General features: G+C 44.0%; 1 protein-coding gene across 2 annotated transcripts in view; it reads left to right on the top strand.

The window, feature by feature from the left end:
- Vps45 (vacuolar protein sorting 45 homolog) overlaps positions 1 to 19,304 on the top strand; it is a 60,339-nt gene that overhangs the window by 10,406 nt on the left and 30,629 nt on the right. Inside the window, exons 5-13 of one of the 2 annotated variants that reach the window (NM_172072.2) lie at positions 447 to 515; positions 631 to 768; positions 1,950 to 2,060; positions 5,144 to 5,278; positions 5,651 to 5,764; positions 6,692 to 6,859; positions 15,378 to 15,536; positions 16,270 to 16,377; positions 18,019 to 18,140. In NM_172072.2, the coding sequence (NP_742069.1) occupies positions 447 to 515; positions 631 to 768; positions 1,950 to 2,060; positions 5,144 to 5,278; positions 5,651 to 5,764; positions 6,692 to 6,859; positions 15,378 to 15,536; positions 16,270 to 16,377; positions 18,019 to 18,140 (1,124 nt within the window). Of the gene's footprint in view, positions 1 to 446; positions 516 to 630; positions 769 to 1,949; positions 2,061 to 2,081; positions 4,368 to 5,143; positions 5,279 to 5,650; positions 5,765 to 6,691; positions 6,860 to 15,377; positions 15,537 to 16,269; positions 16,378 to 18,018; positions 18,141 to 19,304 lie in introns of those variants that run through there. The other variant, XM_039103068.2, reaches the window with a different exon arrangement.

The following is a 19,304-nucleotide window of genomic DNA, read 5'->3' as shown; positions in this document are numbered from 1 at the left end:
CGTTCTTGAATACACTTGTCATAATATTTGATATATTTATCACTTACATGAAAAGTACTGTCTTCTTAGGCAACAAATTAAGTAATTTTGAGTTTTCAAAAATGTTCTAGGTGATAGAACATATAAAAAGAGTGATTTCTTCTAAATCATATTCTCCCATACAAGGAAACACTTGGCATTTAATGTGGTGTATCCTACAGCAGTGTTTTGCTTTTTACTAATTGCAAGTTTACCTTGGTGTGTATACTTGAGCATTTGTCATTGCTGTATTTATAGTAGTGCAATTGCACCATACGACCGTTGCTACGCACTTACTTGAACATCTTGTACGTTATCGCCTTCCATGTTCCCATTCGGAGCTCATAGCACTCAGTATATCGGCGTCTATAGCCCTTGAGACAGCTGCAGCCCATGCACTGACCAATCTTGATGCTTTTCACTTGCAGGAATTTTATGGAGATTATATTGCTGTGAATCCACATTTGTTTTCCCTCAATATCTTGGGCTGCTGTCAGGTATGGAAGGCCAGGATTTTCAAAATAAGTTAATCAAGTGGAAATTAATTCAACAAGCAATGAGTTAAGAGGAAAAAGGTAAAATATTTTCTTTTAATATGTTTTTAACAAAAAGGGTCGAAATTGGGATCCAGCCCAGCTATCCAGAACCACTCAAGGGCTGACCGCTCTCCTTTTGTCTCTGAAGAAGTGTCCCATGATTCGTTATCAGCTTTCATCAGAGGCTGCAAAGAGACTGGGAGAGTGTGTTAAGGTACAGTAGTCCCTATTCCCGGTCCTAAACCCTCAATGTCTGTCATTTCCCTGTAATAGTTAAGCAAATAAAAGAGAGGAAGAAAAAAGGAAGGAAGCAAAAGAGGCAATATGTTAGTTTCATTGGCAAAGAAGTATGGCTATATAATTCAAAATAATAAAAAAAGAAGCAAATTAGCACCATTACCTATAGGTTTAATATTAAGAAATATTCACAGCTATTTAACTTTAGGGGCCCAACTGAATCACTTGTAAAGTAGGGTTGCAAGTCCTGACTTTTTCCCCCTTGGAAATAGCTAGGTTTCTTATTAATGTACCATTTATAGCATCAGATCCAACAGCCCCCTGCCCCAACAAGGAAGTTGAAAAACATTAACAGAAAGAGCATATGCTGGATAGGCTAGGGAGTCAGAATCCTATGATGCCATCCCTGCCATCCCTGACAGCCCTGCCGGCCCTGCAGGCCCTGCAGGCCCTGCTTTGGGACCCAGAAGAGAGTATGAGACGCTTCAAGGCTTCCAAAGCCTCGGGGAGTCCAGGGTCATTTTGGGAGGAGTCCTCAGGGTTCTGCTTTGCGGAACCTGATGGGTATGTTGTACCTTTCCCAATCCTTTTGCCTGAGGTACATTAAACTAATTCCTAGGCCAAGGTTTGACCTGTAGCTTCTGACAAACTGAGACGAAAAGTGCTTTCCCTTGACTCCAGCTCAGATGTGCTAGCCTTGGACAACTGCTTGAGCTCCATCTCACAACTTCGATATAGGAACCAAGTCCTAATGTCTCCTTTTGTCATTCCGAGTGAGTCAGACAAAGCCTCCAGAGCCTCCTCATTAGGGCTGGGGTCAGCCTTGAAGTGCTGTATTAGCTGCAGGAACAGCTCAAGGGTGAACCCAGAGCTGCTATATGTGGAAGACAGACTGGGATTTGTCTCCATCTTGTCTCTTCTCTCATGGCTGCTGCCGATTTGAGTGTCCTTGAGGCCCTAGTCTAGGATTTTAGCTAAAATCCCACTTCCATCAAGTCCCGACTTCTTAAATAGCATGCTACAAAACTCTATGAAGGTTTTGAATCCTTTTATGGGAGGCCCATGAGGGTGGGAAAAGTACTCCATGTGTGTCCGATTCTTGTCCTCTCTGCTTGCAGCCAACTGCTTACCCAGACCACTCTCTTCTCTCACCCTCAGCAAGTGATAAGTAAAGAGTATGAACTCTTTGAGTTCCGGCGGACAGAGGTTCCTCCACTGCTTCTCATTCTGGATCGCTGCGATGACGCCATCACCCCACTGCTCAACCAGGTGTGAGCCTTTGTTAGCAGGAAGAATGGGTAGGGGTGGCGCTCATTAACAAGCAACCATGGAAACCATCCATTCTTCCCCCTTGCTTTCAGCTATTCTTGGTTTTTGCCTTACATTCTCTGGTGTATTGGTGCCCATCTCTCCAGCCCCAGTCATTTGTGCTGGCTTCCACCTCTTTCCTCCTGTCCTTCCTGCTGCTGTCCCTCTCTCAGCAAGGCCACCTCAAAGCTCTGGACTCCACTTCCTAGGGTCTCCTTTTCTGGCCTTACTGCTCGAGCGTTGGTCTAACCCCAATCTCTTGCAGTAACAGTGAAACAGGCATCCATTCAGTTCCTTCTTTTGATTTTTCTTCAATCTGTATTCTACAAAACCAAGGTTGTTAATGACCACCCTCAGCTTACAACTCCTGGCCTAAAAACCTTTGTGTTCCCACTTACCCACTGGGTTAAAAACAGTCTCCTGATGTTGGTACCCAAGCACATTCGGGGTGTGTACCCAACTGCACAGAAAGCCAGAGCTTCCTGCTACAGAGTTCCTTGCCATTGTGCTTGTGGTGTGACTGCTGTCTAAGCACAGAGACCTCTGGGATGCCTTCTCTTCGCCACCTTACCTATCAAAACTGTTTTCTCTTGAAACCACTGAGAAACCTGGGAGCAGCTTTTTTTTTTTTTCTGGAGCTGAGGACCGAACCCAGGGCCTCACTTGCTAGGCAAGCGCTCTACCACTGAGCTAAATCCCCAACCCTGAGAGCAGCTTTTTAAAGACTGCTTCAACAGACAGGGTTTACTTTCTCCCTCAGGTTGTGGAGAATTTGTCTCTTATGCCACATGCTGAACTTGCCAAATTACATCTTTGGTTTTTTTGACCATCTTGGGTAACACTCCTAAGGTAGCCTGTGTCCCCTCATGCTCATTCTGCTGCAAGTTAAGCAGTTCCTTGTATGTAGCTCTGCCGTGTGGTGATTGTGGATTTAGAGGGGAAGCTCTCTTTCCGTGTCAGTTTCTCTCAGCACATAGTTATGGCAGTGCCAAGGGTAACCCACTGTGGAAGGAAGCCCCTCTATGGAATAAGGTAACATCTGGCCACCAAAGGAACTTGATAGCAGAGACAAACAAACAAAGGAGGGAGAGGGGAATCTAGAGAAATGGCCGGGTGGATAAGAGCACATACTGCTCTTACAGAGGACTTGAGTTCTGTGGCCCAGCCCCCACACTGGGCCACTCACAGCCACTTTTAACTCCTGTTCCAATGAATCTGGTGCCCCACCTGGCCTTTGCAGGCAGTATACTCATGCACAAACCCACATTCAAACTTAAGGAATCAAAAATAAACATAAAATCTTTTTAAAATAGTAGAAAGAAAAGTAATAATCTATAATTCAATATTCCAAAGAAAAACAGATTTCACTGAGAATCTATAATTGCCTATACTGACCTAGGTATTGTATGTAAGGGTTAAAAGAGAGAGTCTCTTGTCCTACAAAACAAAAACAAAACAAAACAAAACAACCTGTGTCCTAAGAGGAGGAGAAACCAGGCTTTACTTGTAGAGTAAGCGCTGTGGACAAACCATGATGACTCTGTCTGCTGGGCTGTACCTACTGTAAATGCCCAAGGGAGCTGGCTTACTCAGGATCCTCTTGGCAAATCTGTACTTTTGTTGGTGTTTGTTTGTTTTAATTTGTTCTGGAGGTTGAAAACCACTTTCCTTTTCCTTTTTCCTTTTATGTGTTTGGGTGTTTTGCCTATACGTGTCTTTGCACTACCTGTGTGCCGTTGCCACTGGAGACCAGAAAGGCACTGGATCCCTGGAATCAGATTTATAGACAGTTGTGAAGTACCATGTGGGTGCTAGGATCTGCACTTTAGGTCCTTTAAGAAAGCAGCCAGTGTTCTCAACCACTGAGCAATCCTTTGACAAATCTTTCAGGCAATAAAGCACCTTCTTTTGGGCTAGAGGCGGCTCAGTGTTAAGAGTACTGATTGCTCCTCCATAGGACCCAAGTTCAGTTCCTGTGGGATCTGCTGCCCTCTTTTGGCTCCCAGTGGCATCAACACACATGTGGCACACACACACATTCATATACACAAATAAACAAAATTTAAAGTACTCTCTTTTATTGCATCTTAAATTCTTTCTTTTTAAAAAATATGGGTGCTTTACCTAAATGTATGTTTGTACAACACGAGTATGCCTGGTGCTCATGGAGGCCAGAAGAGGGCGCTGGATCCCTGGGATGGAGCTACAGACAGTTGTGAGCGTCCACATGGTGCTGGGGATTGAACCTGGTCCTCGGAAGAACAGCCAGTGAGTGCTCTGAGCCATCTCTCCAGCCCGTTAAAATACTTTTTAATGAATTTAATTGTAAATATATGTATAAACATCTCTAGCATTTGTATTCTAGATATAGTAGTTAAGTTGCTAAAAATTCTTAGTTTTGTAAAAATGCAGTCTCCATAAATGGTGAGAAGGCAGATTTTTGACATTTCACCTTTCTGGTTTTTAACCAAACAAATTTACATTTTTGAAGGCTGTAAATCAATCCTTCACAATTCATACTCAGTTAAAAACATAAGATAAAATGGATCCAAGGAGAGTGTCTAATTATGCCAGTGTTTTTGATTAACTCACAAGGGTTTTTCTGATAATATTAGTGTTCCCAGGATAAATATAGCACCACTCAGATCTGTAAGAACACACTTCTCAGAGAAGCGTGCAGGAACTGGTGCAGCCTGTAACCCTGGCTGTGAAGCCAAAAATACACTCTTAATTCACAGGAAAGAACCAGGGCTAATGATGGCTGTAATCATTTGCTCTCCATCAGGAGTATTGATCTTGTTGCGTTTTCTCTAGAGTGTGAAATGTAAAAGTATTTTGACTGTTTGAGTGTTTAAGCAATTAAAGTGACAATCTTAATATTTACAAGAGAACCAAGTATTAATAAAGTATTTAATAAAAGCTAACTAAACAGAGGAACTTGGTGTGAAGCAGGCTACTTACTAAATGTGCCATCGCTCTTTGTTTCCTGACACTTGACATTTCCATGTTGTCACTCGCCAACTCTTTTTGTTTTACTTCTTCAGTGGACATATCAGGCCATGGTCCATGAACTACTGGGCATAAACAACAACCGGATTGATCTTTCCAGAGTGCCAGGAATCAGCAAAGACTTAAGAGAGGTGGTCCTGTCCGCTGAAAATGATGAATTCTATGCTAATGTAGGTGCTTTGATTTATCAGTTGTTCCTATGTAAAGTGTCAGTACTGGCTTGTGAGAAGGGGACTCCTAGGGTCTTTGTGTGAAAGGACGACAGGACCCCTGCAGCTAGGCTGTACCTCAGGCTGGCAATGTCCAATGGCTGGCCTTGGACGTATGATCACAAGATACTGACTTCTGGTCATAGTAGCTGACTCCATTCTGGTAGCTCTTTGTGAAATTACTAATGGTATTAACCACTAGTGTCCTGGCTAATCGATAGGCTCTGTAATTAAAATGGAATTTGTCTTTCAAATCTGTTCAAAATTGTTCACTTTAATGATATCCAAAAACCAGACTGGTTTTGAACTTTCTTCTGACTTCCATTTTCACAGAACATGTACCTGAACTTTGCCGAGATTGGTAGCAATATAAAGAATCTCATGGAAGATTTCCAGAAGAAGAGACCGAAAGAGCAGCAAAAGCTAGAGTCCATAGCGGACATGAAGGTACGTCACACGCGTGGGTGACTGACGTGACACTTTACACTGTTACCGTAGCATTGTCTCTGCGATGTTCCACGTCTAATTTCTACCATGATTCTTTGCTTGTTTTGAGTTGCATGGGACTGGCTGGTGATTGCTGTGTAGCTCATGCTAGCCTGAAGTTTGGGGGGATCCTGCCTTTACTCCCAAGTGTTGGAATTCCAGATGTGGGAGTCATGCCCAGCTAGCTTCTTATTTGTGTTTGGTTTGCATTGTTCTATTTTGTTTTTGACACTGCTTATTACTGTAGACTATACTGTACCTATATAGACCTGACTAGTCTGGAACCCATGGCAGTACTGTGCCTCACCCCCCAAGTGCTGTAAGTCACTTGTTTGGGTTAAAACATTTTCTGTGAGTTTTCTCTTTAAGAAATAGCATGGTGACATGTCTATCATAAATCATGTATCTCTTTCCGTTCTTAGCTATAAAGACCTCTATAAAGACCCTAAGGATATGGGCCAAGTTTTCTCTTCCTTTTTATTTTATTTTATTTTTTTGGTTTGGTTGATTTTTGGTTTTTTGTTTTTTTTTTTCTTGTTTTTTTTTGTTTCTTTTTTTTTTTGTTTTTGTTTTTGTTTTTGTTTTTGTTTTTGTTTTTTCAGAGCTGAAGACCGAACCCAGGGCCTTCCACTGAGCTAAATCCCCAACCCCAGGTTTTTTGGTTTTTTGTTTGTTTGTTTTGGATTTTTTTGAGACCGGGCTTTTCTGGATAGCCCAGGCTGTCCTGAAACTTGTAGACCAGGCTGGCCTTGAACTCAGAGATGTGCCTGCCTCTGCCTCATAAGGATCAAAGGCATATGCCATCATGCCCAGCTTACAGTCTCTCTGTTTTTTTAACAAATGCCTTTTCCTAGTGAGCATCTCCCATTAATGTTTCTCCCATGGCAGGCCTTTGTTGAAAATTATCCACAATTCAAGAAGATGTCTGGGACTGTCTCAAAGCATGTGACAGTCGTTGGAGAACTGTCTCGGTTGGTCAGTGAACGAAACCTGCTGGAGGTTTCAGAGGTTGAGCAAGAACTGGCCTGTCAGAATGACCATTCTAGTGCTCTTCAGGTCAGTGCAACTGTGTGAGCACCTACTGTGTGTGAGGGCCTACTGTGTGTGAGCACCTACTATGTGTGGGCACCTACTGTGTGTGGGCACTGTGCTGGGCAGAGGAAGCTGCAAAGGCAAGTAACCCTTCTTCACCAACATGGCACTCAGCTTACCATGCAGTCAGGGACACATTTAAGATGGCTATAAGCCAGGCGTGGCAACCCCCAACTATAATCTCAGCACTTGTGAGCTGAGGCTGGAGGATCACAAGTTGAACCTGAATATACAACTTAGTGAGTGAGACCCTGTCTCAAAATAAATAAAGGATACATGATGAAGCAGCCCTGTTCTCGGTTTCCAGTGCCACTGCAGAGCAATTAGTGACTAGAAACTGCTTCTCACTTCACAGACATGCTAACACACTGCATGCCAGTGCTGTGATAAGGAGGAATGGAGATGAATAAGACACATCCTCCCTCAGTGTGCTCACACTGTAAGAAGCAATTTTAAAGAGTCGTGGGTTGCAGAGATGGTTCAGAAGGTAAAGTGCTAATGTTGAAGCATGAGGGTCTAAGTGCAGCTCACAGCACCCACATGGAAAGCTGGGTGTGGTGCTGTACGCCTGTGATCCCTGCACTAGGAAACAGAGAGGTCATGGGGCTTAGTGGCCAGCCAGTCTAGCCAGCTGGATACCCCCAGCTCAATGAGAGACCCTGTCTCAAAACACTAAGTGTGGAGAACAATCAAGAAAGAGCACCCAGCATCAACTTCAGGCTTCCACATGCAGATGCATCCATGTGCGCACACTCCAGAACATACATGTACTTATCACATGAACAAGTACCTAGGTATGCATAAACAATTATAAGGAACTGTAATCTCATGTGTAACCAAGGTCTTCACAAAAACACGTGGAAATATAGAGGAAGAACTGTTTTCCCCAACAATGATCTTTCCAATTCTTGATGTAGAGGATGTGAAAACTAGTTCTGCACAGACAGAGGTAGGAACACAAACACCAAGTGGAGGAAAAAGGAGAATCAGGTGTGGAGCTGTGAAGACATGGGTGTGCAAGCCGAGGCAGGCAATAGATAAACCAGAGAGACTGCTGCTGAGCAGGGACTACAGCTCAGTGGTGGACGGCCTGTCTGGTGTACTACACACACACACACACACACACACACGAGAGAGAGAGAGAGAGAGAGAGAGAGAGAGAGAGAGAGAGAGAGAGAGAGAGAAGAAAAGGAGATTGAGCTTCAGTTTTAAAATGATGGGAGTCACCAGAGGATCTTAAAAGAAATGCTATATAATCAGACTCTAACATCAAGAAATACATAATCTGGATGAATAGACAAAAAAATAAGAAAGTATTACATGGTGTTTCTGGATACTGCTAAAGTCAGAACTGTGACTCTGACCATAAATAGACAAGGTTCTTTGGAAACTTCCCTCAGCGACGGCAATGCTAGGAGGGCCGCAAGGAATGAGTAGAATCAGGAGGAGGATCCCTGTCAGGAGCAACACAAAGCAAAGGCACATTGGTGAGCAGGAAATAAGAAGCAGCTTGGCCCATTGAGGGTGGGCGTGGGAGAGAGACAGGAGGTAAAATTGAGTTGGCAAGCAGGAATCTCCCTAAGAACCATGTTAGAGGCATCTGCTCACTGAGCTAGGCAGAGACCTGGTGTGGGTCTTAGATGAAAGTCAGTGTGCAAAGCTGACTGATGGAGTCTATTCAGAATGCATCAGAGGTGAAAAGACTGATGTCAGGAGGTCTGTAGGCCTATGGTGACCATAATAGATAGTGGCAAACCCAGGAGTCAGGGAGAGCAGAGGAAACAGCCAGTGACATATACAAATGAGACAGAAAGATCAGATCAGAGGTAACTCCAGGGTTCCCAAGACCCACATTAATTCTGTCAAGATGACAGAAAACAAAAATGACCCATCTGTACGGAATGCCATTGAAAAAAGTTAACTTAGGAGTAAGTCCTTTGGGAGGTAGTGATTGCTGAACCACTTATAAGGATCACATCCCTCATTGATAGGACCTCAGCTTCTCTTCCTCTGCCAAATTCAGTAAAGCCACCTAGGTACATTGGACACAGCGCTTGCTTTGGGACCATAATGCCTTAGCTTTGGTGAATATCCTTTTCACCAAAGTTTGGGAAAAGTTTGCCCATGTGCCAGAAATAGCAACCTCAGGTTCTGTGTTGCAATGAGTACTTGATATGACGCATAGGATGCTTGGGGATGCTGGTTCCTCACCCTAAGACATTTTATGTACAGTAGAATCAAATGGTAGCAGTTCATATGGGTGCTCTAGTCCAACACAGTCTCTACTGGCACCTATAAGTCTTGCTTTTAAGTTTTAAACATTTACCAAGATTTTCTGAAAACACCAATGTTTAAAAAGTCATAACAATGCTGTTTGCTTTATATTTATCTGATGTGATCATCATCATTTTCATATTGTCCATGGTACCTAAATCTTTACAAAGAATTCTGTTCTTGAGACTGGCATTTCTTAATTCTTAGGCAGATTGTACGTATAGGTTAAAAGAGGTGTATATTAAAACCTGAGTCTGCTAACCATGCCATACACCCTTACAGGTTCTCCTAAGCCATGTGGATGCACATCTCTTTATGTTTGAGACAAAGCCTCACTATGCAGCCATGGCTGGCCTGGAACTCGGCCAAGCTGGCCTGGAACTCACCGAGATCCACTTGCTTCTGCTTCCCACATGCTGGGTCTCTATCTCTTTTTTAATTCAAGTGGTACTATACTCTACAGAGAGCTGCATTTTGTTTTCTCACTTAACATATATCTAAGAGACTGTTTTGGATCTCTTTGCCATATGGAAATCAGTTAGAAAGTTATTACAATCCTTTTTACATGAAGCTTTAGTTTTGCTACTTTTTAAAAGAAAAAGATAATGCATACTTTAGAAAACCACGACCTCAGGGTTAGGCACTTAGCTCAGCAGTCGAGCGCTTGCCTAGCAAGTGCAAGGCCCTGGGTTCGGTCCCCAGCTCCGAAAAAAGAAAAGAAAGAAAGAAAAAAAAAAAAGAAAGAAAACCATGACCTCTAGCCTAGGCATCGCTGTAAGCTGCAATCCCAGTACTCAGGAGTATGAGGCAAAGGGTAGCCATGAGTTTGAGGCCAGCCTGGGCTAAGGATGAGACCTTGTCTTATAAACAAACAAATGAAAAAGAACTCTAATTATGATCTGATCACTATTTTGGAAATTATATTTTTAAGATTTCTTGTGTGGGGTGTTAGAGTTTTACAGTCAGCGGTAGTTTGGGCTTTCCTGATCACAAAGAAATTCTTTACAACGTGATTTAAATAGTCCATAAAGGAACTTTTGTTTGATAATGAGTGGATGTCAGTGGCCGACCCCTAAATGACCCGACCTTAGATGGCATATGTCATGAAGCAATGAACTAAGGTTCTGACTAGAGCTGGGGTTTGCTTAATCGAATAGTAAGTGTACCATGGTTTAAAAAAAAAGCTCATGTATCCCATTAAAAATTAACTATAATTCCTTCCACTTCTAACCAGTTATATACAAACAAACAACCAGGAATTTGACTTAGGAAGAATTTCACTAGGTGCTACCACTGAAGCACATGTGTGTCTTCGGAGGGCAGTGGTTTGATTAAGGGTGAAGATGTTCAAGTCATGAAGAAGAATATCTCCAGAAAGAAAACAGTCCCTGCCTGCTGTGTTACCACAGCATTGCTCTTCATCTGGAAGGGCTGGCCTGTTTAACCCTGTTCCCTGACGTTGGGAAAACCTCAAATCACAGTTAATGGTGTATAGGGACTTGAAGAGGAAGAGTCCTGTCTGGAGCCTCAGAGAGCTTGAGTCTTTAGTGACTTGAGTTTGGAAATGGTTGTTAACTGCTCTAAACACCAGTACTTTTGTCTCTAAAATGCAAGAAAATACTAGTACTTATTACATATGGTGACTACCCCCAGTGTGTGTAGTAATACTTAATATGCTTGTTTTTATGTTTATTGATTGTGTGCGTGTGTGCACATGCCATGGTGCTCGTGTGGAGGTCAGTGGGAGTTTGTTCTCCTTCCACCATGTACGTGCTGGGAATTGAACTCAGGCATAACAGCACTCACCTTTACCTACTAATGGGTCTTGATGACCCATTTGTTTTGTTGTTGTTGTTGTTGTTTTGTTTCGTTTTGAGACAAGGTCTCACTCAACAGCCCAGACTAGTCTTTAATTTGTAGCAGTCCTCCTTCCTCAGTTAAAAGTGTTGGATTACAAGATTGGGCTGTCCTGTGCAGTCATGCGTCCATGCTTGGCGGCACATGCCTGTAACCCAGCACCTGAGAGGAGGAAGATAGATCAGGAGGTCAAGCTCGCCTTCAGCTCCAGAGCAAGCTTGAAGCCAGCCTGAGCTGCACGAGACCTGAACATCGATGTGGATATATTACCAGTTACTGAGGTCAGAGCCTGCCTACTTTCTACCGTTTTCCTGGTGGGTCCCCAGCACCCCAGGGGGTGATCCTGCGCTGCAAGATGAGAGTGGCTTTGTCACAACAGCTGGCTGAGCCCTCCACTAATTCTATCTTGCTGTCCTAGTCTGTTGGTCATGTTGTCATGCACTGCCTGTTGCATAGCAAGGGAGGGGACTCCAGAGACGGAGCTAAACCACGGAAAGGGGGACCTCACCCACCGAGTTCATCTTAACTTGTACCATAACTGGATGTTTTATGTCACAAGGAATTTCTGCTGCAATGCTGCTTTGTCAAAGTTCTGATAGAAGAAAACAGAAATAGGCTGGCCTCTATCAGCCTTAAACAATAGAAAATGCTCAAGATATCAGAAAAGAGCCGTTTTCTCCTTATGTTTTGAAGGACATGTTAACTCCTTTTTGAAACTTGATCTCCAAAACAGTGTGTTAGCTTTGCTTTGCCTATTTCTGGATTGTACCCATGGAAGATGAGAATACAAACAGGTTTTGTTTTCTTTCATTTTGTTTTAACATCCCATCCTTACTTATTTGTTTACCCTGTGTGTGTTGTGGGGCAGAGGTGTCAGAGAACAGTTTGTGGCACTTGGTTCTCCCTTCTACCATGTGGGTTCCAGGTGTCAAATCCAGATTCTCCAGTTTGGGGGCAAGCATGCTTATCCGCTGAGCCTTATCACTGATAGAATACTAACTCCTCAACCCCTTTTTAGTCAAGAGTCTCACTGTGCAGTCCAGGCTGACCTTGAACTTACAGAGATCTATCTGCCCCTATCTCCCCAATTCTGACCCCTGAGTACACAGTGGTTTTCTGGTTTGCTCTTCATTTGTCCTTTAGTTCATGGTCCTTTTTTTCTCTTCATAGTGGCAAGACTTGAGAATTATAGTTGGAAAAGAAAATCAAACATTGACCACACAAAGCAGTTATGTTTCTAACAAATTAGTACACCATTAAGACACTGCTCTAACTCTTTCTCCTCTTTTCTGGTTCGTACCCTGGTTAGATCTCCATGAGACTTATGCCACCATTAGTCAAATGGACAAGCCAAGTAGCCTCAAAGACAGTAGTTCAAAATGATGTCGAAGGATAACATGGAACCAGGGGAAACAAGATGCCCTGCTTCCCCAAGGATGGCATGACTGAGAGAGAAGCAGGGACTCAGGTCAATGGAGGCACAGAGTATAAGGAGAAAACAGTATAAAGTGGGTCTGAGCCAAGTTCCTGAGGGGACAGCAAAGTCCAGCCAGTGTAATGCCAGTGTAAAATCTTAAGCAAGAGAGTGACAAGGCTCAAGAGACAAAAGGAGGTTGTTGGAAAGGAAGTGGACAGGAAGGGTACAACCCATCACTGTTTGCATACTAGTGAATGCAACAGTGCTGTACTAATGGAAACTGTCTGTTTCCACACTAATGCCCACCCATAGTCATGTGGGTACTTCAGAGTTACGAAAAGTACAGGGATGGTGTAGCCAGAAATTAGAGATTAAGGTTGAAAGGGGGTTACTTCAGGGGTAGGAAATCAGATACTGTGTCTGCAGAGGAGTGGCAGCAGGGACCCCAGATGAGATGTCACAGTGTTTTAAATTTCCCAGGTTGGTTGAGAAGGGGCAGGGGGAGTTAGAAAGAAAGGGAAGAGGAGGGAGAGAGAGCTCACATACATGTACATATCTGACAGAGTATATCCTAAAATGCCTTCTCATTGTGATAGAAAATATTAGACCATTTTAGCAGATGTCCTCAGTGGGCTATATTCTGTTGCTGTTCTGTAGAAAAGTTACCACAAAAGAAGAAAATAAGGAGATTCTTATGCATATGATGTCTAAGTGAATTTTCCCCCCTTTTGATCCCTTAAGGATGATGGTAAACATTAACCCAGGAAAACAATGCTGATCCCTCTTAGAGAACATTCTAGAAGAGCTTCTGCTGTATCCCTAGTCCCTGTGCCTGTGTGTAGAGAAGTCTTGCATACTGGACACGGTTGCAGAGGTGCTGGAGAGCACATTCCCGGGGCACATGCTTCCTTGGGATGTAATAGGTGTTCGAGGTTAAGCTATAAAGTACTGCACAGGTCCTAACTGTTCTGCCCCGGGACCAGTGCCTTTAGATGTCTTGCTACTTTGTTCCATTTCTCCCTCTGATTCTCATGTCCCTACTAATAACAGCTGTGCCTCAGCCTCCCACCACTCAGCTTTATGGCTTCCCATGTGCTGCTGCCTCCTTTAGAAAGGCTTCCCTGACTCCCCTGCAGCCACATGCGCTTTCTCTTCTTCTGCCCCTACTCCTCCTGCCACTTCAGCGACCTTTCACCTTTTGGGATCTGTTGATGGTGGTAAAATGCTTTTATAGCACTGCACACTGCTCTTGAAAAGGTCGCATCCTAAAAAAACCGTGTACTGGGCACAGATAAAAGCTATGAGGAAATTACAAGCTGACTGTTTAAAGTCAAACTTAAAAAAACAGAAAGCGGGGCTGGGGATTTAGCTCAGTAGTAGAGCGCTTACCTAGGAAGCGCAAGGCCCTGGGTTCGGTCCCCAGCTCCGGAAAAAAAACAAAACAAAACAAAAAAACAGAAAGCTATCTAACTTTGTGATTGGAGCACAGATAATAACGGATAATAATGACAGTCCTAGCCAGATATGGTAGCTCACCTGGATCCCCAACTCCTGAAGGCGTACACATGAGAACCCTGCAAATCCACATAGCAAGCGCTTGGAAGTGCCAGGCCAATCTCATGACGAGTGAGACCCTATCACAAGAACCCAAAATACTAAAGTAAACCCTCACAGTTAGCGCACCACCATTTGCATATGGGAAGAAATCTGCCCATCTCTGCAGCCTTATTCTTGGAGTTAATGTTTTCTTTAGGCTCTAAAGTCTTTAAAATGTTTGTTTTTTATAGAGATTAGTTTTTTTTCAAAAGTGAAGATACCAGGTAAGTTTGTCTTCATCAGTCAGCTTGGGGTTTTGTATTTTGTTTGTCTTTATTTGATTGCAATGAAAGATCTTTGCAGCCTTCTCACTTGCCTTTGCCCTTCCCCGGGTCTTAGCACAGTGGGAAGTGGGCCAGCTCCCAGTCAGAAAGCCTCTGCGTAGGATGGCTATCTCCTCTTTGGTGTCCTCTTTAGTGATGTGGAAGCCTGTCCATGCCGAAGTTTGACCTATGAGCCAAGATGTCTTCTGTGTTAGCTGACACATGTTCACGGGTTTCAGTCTCACAAAGTAAAGTACTTTGAAGCAGCAGCTCTGTGCCAGAGTGGCTTGTGTTTGTTTCATCCCTCAATGAGTCTGTGTACTCACTGAAGACAAAATTGACTCAGACACACCAGTGTTTTCCCAACAGTGCCTGGCATGGTGCCTTCTGGGGGCCGAAATGTGTTCTTGGCTTAGGTTAAGTTATGTGCTCTGCTGTGTAATACAGATGTGCCATGTAGGAAGGCCCTTAATGTGAGGCTGAGAGAGACTTGTTCTGTCCCTTTGCTCCCAGCACCCACCCCTTAGATCATAAGTTGTAAGTTCTCCATGTTAGAGATTACATGCTGTCACATACACTTGTTTCTCTCAGCCATCTGGAGACTTGTTGTGACCTCTGGTGTTTGGGGGGGATTTAGTCTAACCTGTGTAAGTCTGCCAGCTTGTGTCTATTTGGATGCCATGGGATGAGCAACACTAAAACAAAGACGTCTTTAACCAGAAATGGGTCATTTCTGTGCTCTGTGTTGACCAATATGGATGTAGTCTGTGTTCCTTACATCACCAAGGATATGACTCAGGAAAGGCAAGAGAAACAGTTGCTGAATTCATTTTTCCTAGAGCTGTTACAGTGGGAATTATCCCTATTTAATTCTCCCACTGAATAAGAAGCAGTTGCTGCTCTGTAGTTGAAACCGGATGGTGTGTGTGTGTGTGTGTGTGTGTGTGTGTGTGTGTGTGTGTGTGTGTGTGTGTGTGCATGCGTGTGTGTGTTGAGATGTGTCTCCAGCACTCCTGGGCATTACACAGGAGACCACTCAAGTGAAAGTATTAATATTGGTTCTGTCTTTCTTCAGAATGTGAAGAGACTCCTGCAGAATCCGAAAGTTACAGAATTTGATGCAGTTCGCCTAGTGATGCTTTATGCTCTACATTATGAGCGCCACAGCAGCAACAGCCTGCCAGGGCTCATAGTGGACCTCAGGAGTAAAGGTGTCGCTGAGAAATATCGGAAGGTGACCTGATGTGTGTGCTTATGTGTGTTTTATTGTAATAGTGACGGTCTCACTCCGCAGCCCTGGGGAAACTTCACCCTTAGGTCCTCCTGTCTCAGCCTCCCAGATGCTAGAACTACTACCAAGTACTGTGTTGCTAAAATTCTTTCCTGGGGGAGATTGAGGTGATGTCTACCCCCTCCTCCTATGATTCCAACAATAAAACCAGGCATGGTTCTACCTCAGTGTATTGGGGTTCCTGACAGAACAGGTGATGGGTGTGGATGTTCCTCCTCCTGGCAGGGATGAGTACTCCCCATCCTGCAGAGATGGTGTCCCCCTGTCCCCGTACTCTAGCCCCTGATGCCATATGCCATTGAGGCGGAGTTGCATACAACAGGTGGTAAGGAGCAGCTGGACAATCTGGTAGGTGGGGCACAAGCAGTCACAAAGGTCCTCTAAGAGGACGCTTTAGCAAGGCACAGCTGAGCTCTCCAATGGCAGTTGTTTGGCTCAGAGAACAGTCACTCACAGTATAGCACAAAAGCCAATTCCAACTTTGTATAGTAAGCCCAAACCCCAGGAGCCAAGTCTGTTATAGTCTCAGCCCTAACAAAAGATAAATCATACTGTTTATTTACAAGGTGCACAATTCTGTCTTCTCATGTCTTCATTGCCCTAATAAAGTTTGTTTTAATGAAACGAGCTTCCTGATACCTAAGCAATAAAAGGTTCTTATTTTTTTCTTTTACAGCTTGTGTCTGCAGTTGTTGAATATGGTGGTAAACGGGTTAGAGGAAGTGACCTCTTCAGCCCCAAAGATGCTGTGGCTATTACCAAACAGTTCCTCAAAGGCCTGAAGGTATAGCTTCAGTCTGACGGCGACTTGATATGTGTGAACGTAACAGTGTGTTCTGGATTGTAGTGCTATGTCTACCCAGTGATTCACAGCAGACAAGCTCTTGGAACGCTGCCTCTGTGCTGCACTGGGCCTGCACTGGGCCAGGTAGCTAAGCAGGGAGTGATGGGGCGTGAGTTTAAACGGTTCTGCCAGTCACAGCTCTTTTTCCAGTGTTTGTAATTTGAAATTTATTGTTCTCTCTCTCTCTCTCTTTCTCTCTCTCTCTCTCTCTTTCTCTCTCTCCCCCCCCCCCGTGTGTGTGTGTGTGTGTGTGTGTGTGTGTGTGTGGTGGTGGTGGTGGTTTGTGGTTTTTCTGGGTTCTGTTTGCTTGGTTTGGTTTTTGAGGAGTCCATGTAGGGCAGGCTGGTATCAAACTTACTTTGTAGCCAGAGATGACCTTGAACTTCTAATCCTCCAGCTCCCAAGTGCTGGGTGTACACCACCACAGCATGATTATACTGTGCTGGGAACGGAATTCAACGATCTGTGCACGATAAGCAGTCTGCCAACTGAGCGGTATCCCAGGCCCACAGGCTTCTCTTTGAAGGAAATTAAAGAGAGAACACAAACATCTGTTGTGTCAGGAAGTCAGTCATAGTCAGAAGACAGCAATAACTGCGGCTCACTTTCCCCACTTACTAGTGATGTCTTCCCACAGCAATGATGGTCTTTCCACATGAATTAACATAACCGAGGCCATTCCTTACAGACACGCCTAGAGACCCATCTATCTATCTATCAGGTGATTCTGGAGTCTGTCAAGTTGACAATACCTTCATGGGGCTCTAGTAGGCCAGCTCTTTTACTTGGTAGAAAGCTTTCCTAATGGCCATCATGTTTGTGGGATAAGTACCTTACCAGTGGAGCCCTTTCCTAGCCCCAGCCTGTTCTTCACACTTTCACCTTAGCTTTTCATGCTTTTCTACTTCTATGGCTTACCATCTCCTCTACACAGTCCTTTCTTTTTGTATCACAAAAGAATGAGATTCAGACAACATAAAAGATTCCAGAGTTTTTGATTCCTTGAAATGTTTATTGAAACCATATTGAAAATAACTAGCTTAATTTAGTCCTTTTAAAAAACTAATATTTTTATAAGATTGGAACAGTTTTGTCAAATTAAAACAAATTTTTACATATTCTAAAATTCTAGACTGGAGTTCACTTGGTGAAGTACTTGCTGCTCAAACCTGAGTTTAGATCCCCAGCAAATACATAAAAGCCACAGTGTACTCCACAGTGCCGAAGTGTGTGGAGAGAAGGAAGAGGGGACCCTTCAAGCTCTCTGGCCGGCCAGTCTAGCCAAATCCATGAGCTCTGGGTTCAAGAAAAGAGCCTGTCTCAGAGAATATGGTGAAGGAGCCACTGAGGAACATGCCCCGTGCTGACCTCTGACATCCACATGCATGCACACACATACGCACCTTTACCCACGTGTGCACAGACACAAATGCGCTGTTTGGTTCTGTTTGAGTCCTATCCAGTTCATGTTTAAGTCTATCCCATAAGGTTTCCATTGAGAATATGTCCCTTTTCTGATGTATTGTTAATGATGTATTGCTAGCTTCCCCAAATAACATAAGAACCATTTCTACATTTTAGGGAGTGGAAAATGTGTACACCCAGCACCAGCCTTTTCTGCATGAGACCCTGGACCATCTCATCAAAGGGAAGCTTAAGGAAAACCTCTATCCGTATTTAGGCCCCAGCACACTCAGAGACAGGTAAGGCAACCAAGGTTAGAAATAAAAACTAGGATCACAGAACAAGCCAGAAAAGCTGGAAGTGCCCAAGACATCCAGATATTGGCCTTGGAGAAGCGACCTGTCATGTAGGGAGGGACAGTGGGCACTGCTAAGAGCGGGGCTCCGTAGTCCTGTGACTGTAAAAACATCTGGACTCTGCCCACTGACTTATGCTTAAGGTGGGGGCCTGGATTGGCTTGATTCCAGGTTGGTAAATCTGAGCAGTGAACTGAGATCTTGCTTATACGTGAACTTGGGGCCTATAGAGACTGCAGATGTACAGAAGTGTGGTTTTACATGTCACAAACTGGTCCGTCCTACTTAGCAAAGCTTGAACATGGTCTGGCACTGCAGTCCTGAACTGCAGGCACTAAGGCACCGGCTGAGACATTGGATGAGGGTCCAGGCCTGCTGAGCCTATGGAACGCCTTCAAGGCCTCAGCCTGGATGACTTAGACCCGGTTTCAGTTATAAACACATGGGGGGAAAGAGGGCTCTAAGTGAAAGGAGATGAGAAAATAACTCCGTGGCACTGTGCGTGTCTGCAGGCATGGGGCTCTGGGTTTATTCTCTGTACTCAAAAATTAAAATATTAAAAACATTTTAAGTCCATATTAAGTCCGAATAAACTATTCCTCTGCCCACTGTTGAGAACATACAGCATGGCATGCATCCCAAAAAGCAGTTTTTTGATACTGTACCACCTGTGTAAGACTTCGCCTTTTACCAGCTTCAAGACTGAGCTAATCATTTACTAGATGAAGATTTAAATTTATGTTCTTTCTGAGAGGAGTTATCAAAAATTTTTCCTAAACTCTGAAGATTTCTTTATTTCTAGCATATAAATCTTATTACTCTACCAACTTTCTGGTATTTTGTTATATAACAATAAAAATAGATTTAAAAAATAAAAACTAGAGGAAGAAGCAAAGGTGCTGGGCAGGTGAAGGTGCTGGGCAGGTGAAGGTGCTGGGCAGGTGAAGGTGCTAGGCAGGTGAAGGTGCTGGGCAGGTGAAGGTGCTGGGCAGGTGAAGGTGCTGGGCAGGTGAAGGTGCTGGGCAGGTGTAGGTGCTGGGAGGGGGAAGGTGCTAGGCAGGGGAAGGTGCTGGGCAGGTGAAGGTGCTGGGCGGGTGAAGGTGCTGG

This window comes from Rattus norvegicus, chromosome 2 (assembly GCF_036323735.1).
Source record: "Rattus norvegicus strain BN/NHsdMcwi chromosome 2, GRCr8, whole genome shotgun sequence".
Lineage (NCBI taxonomy): Eukaryota > Metazoa > Chordata > Mammalia > Rodentia > Muridae > Rattus > Rattus norvegicus.
This window is presented reverse-complemented; position numbering and strand designations above follow the sequence as displayed.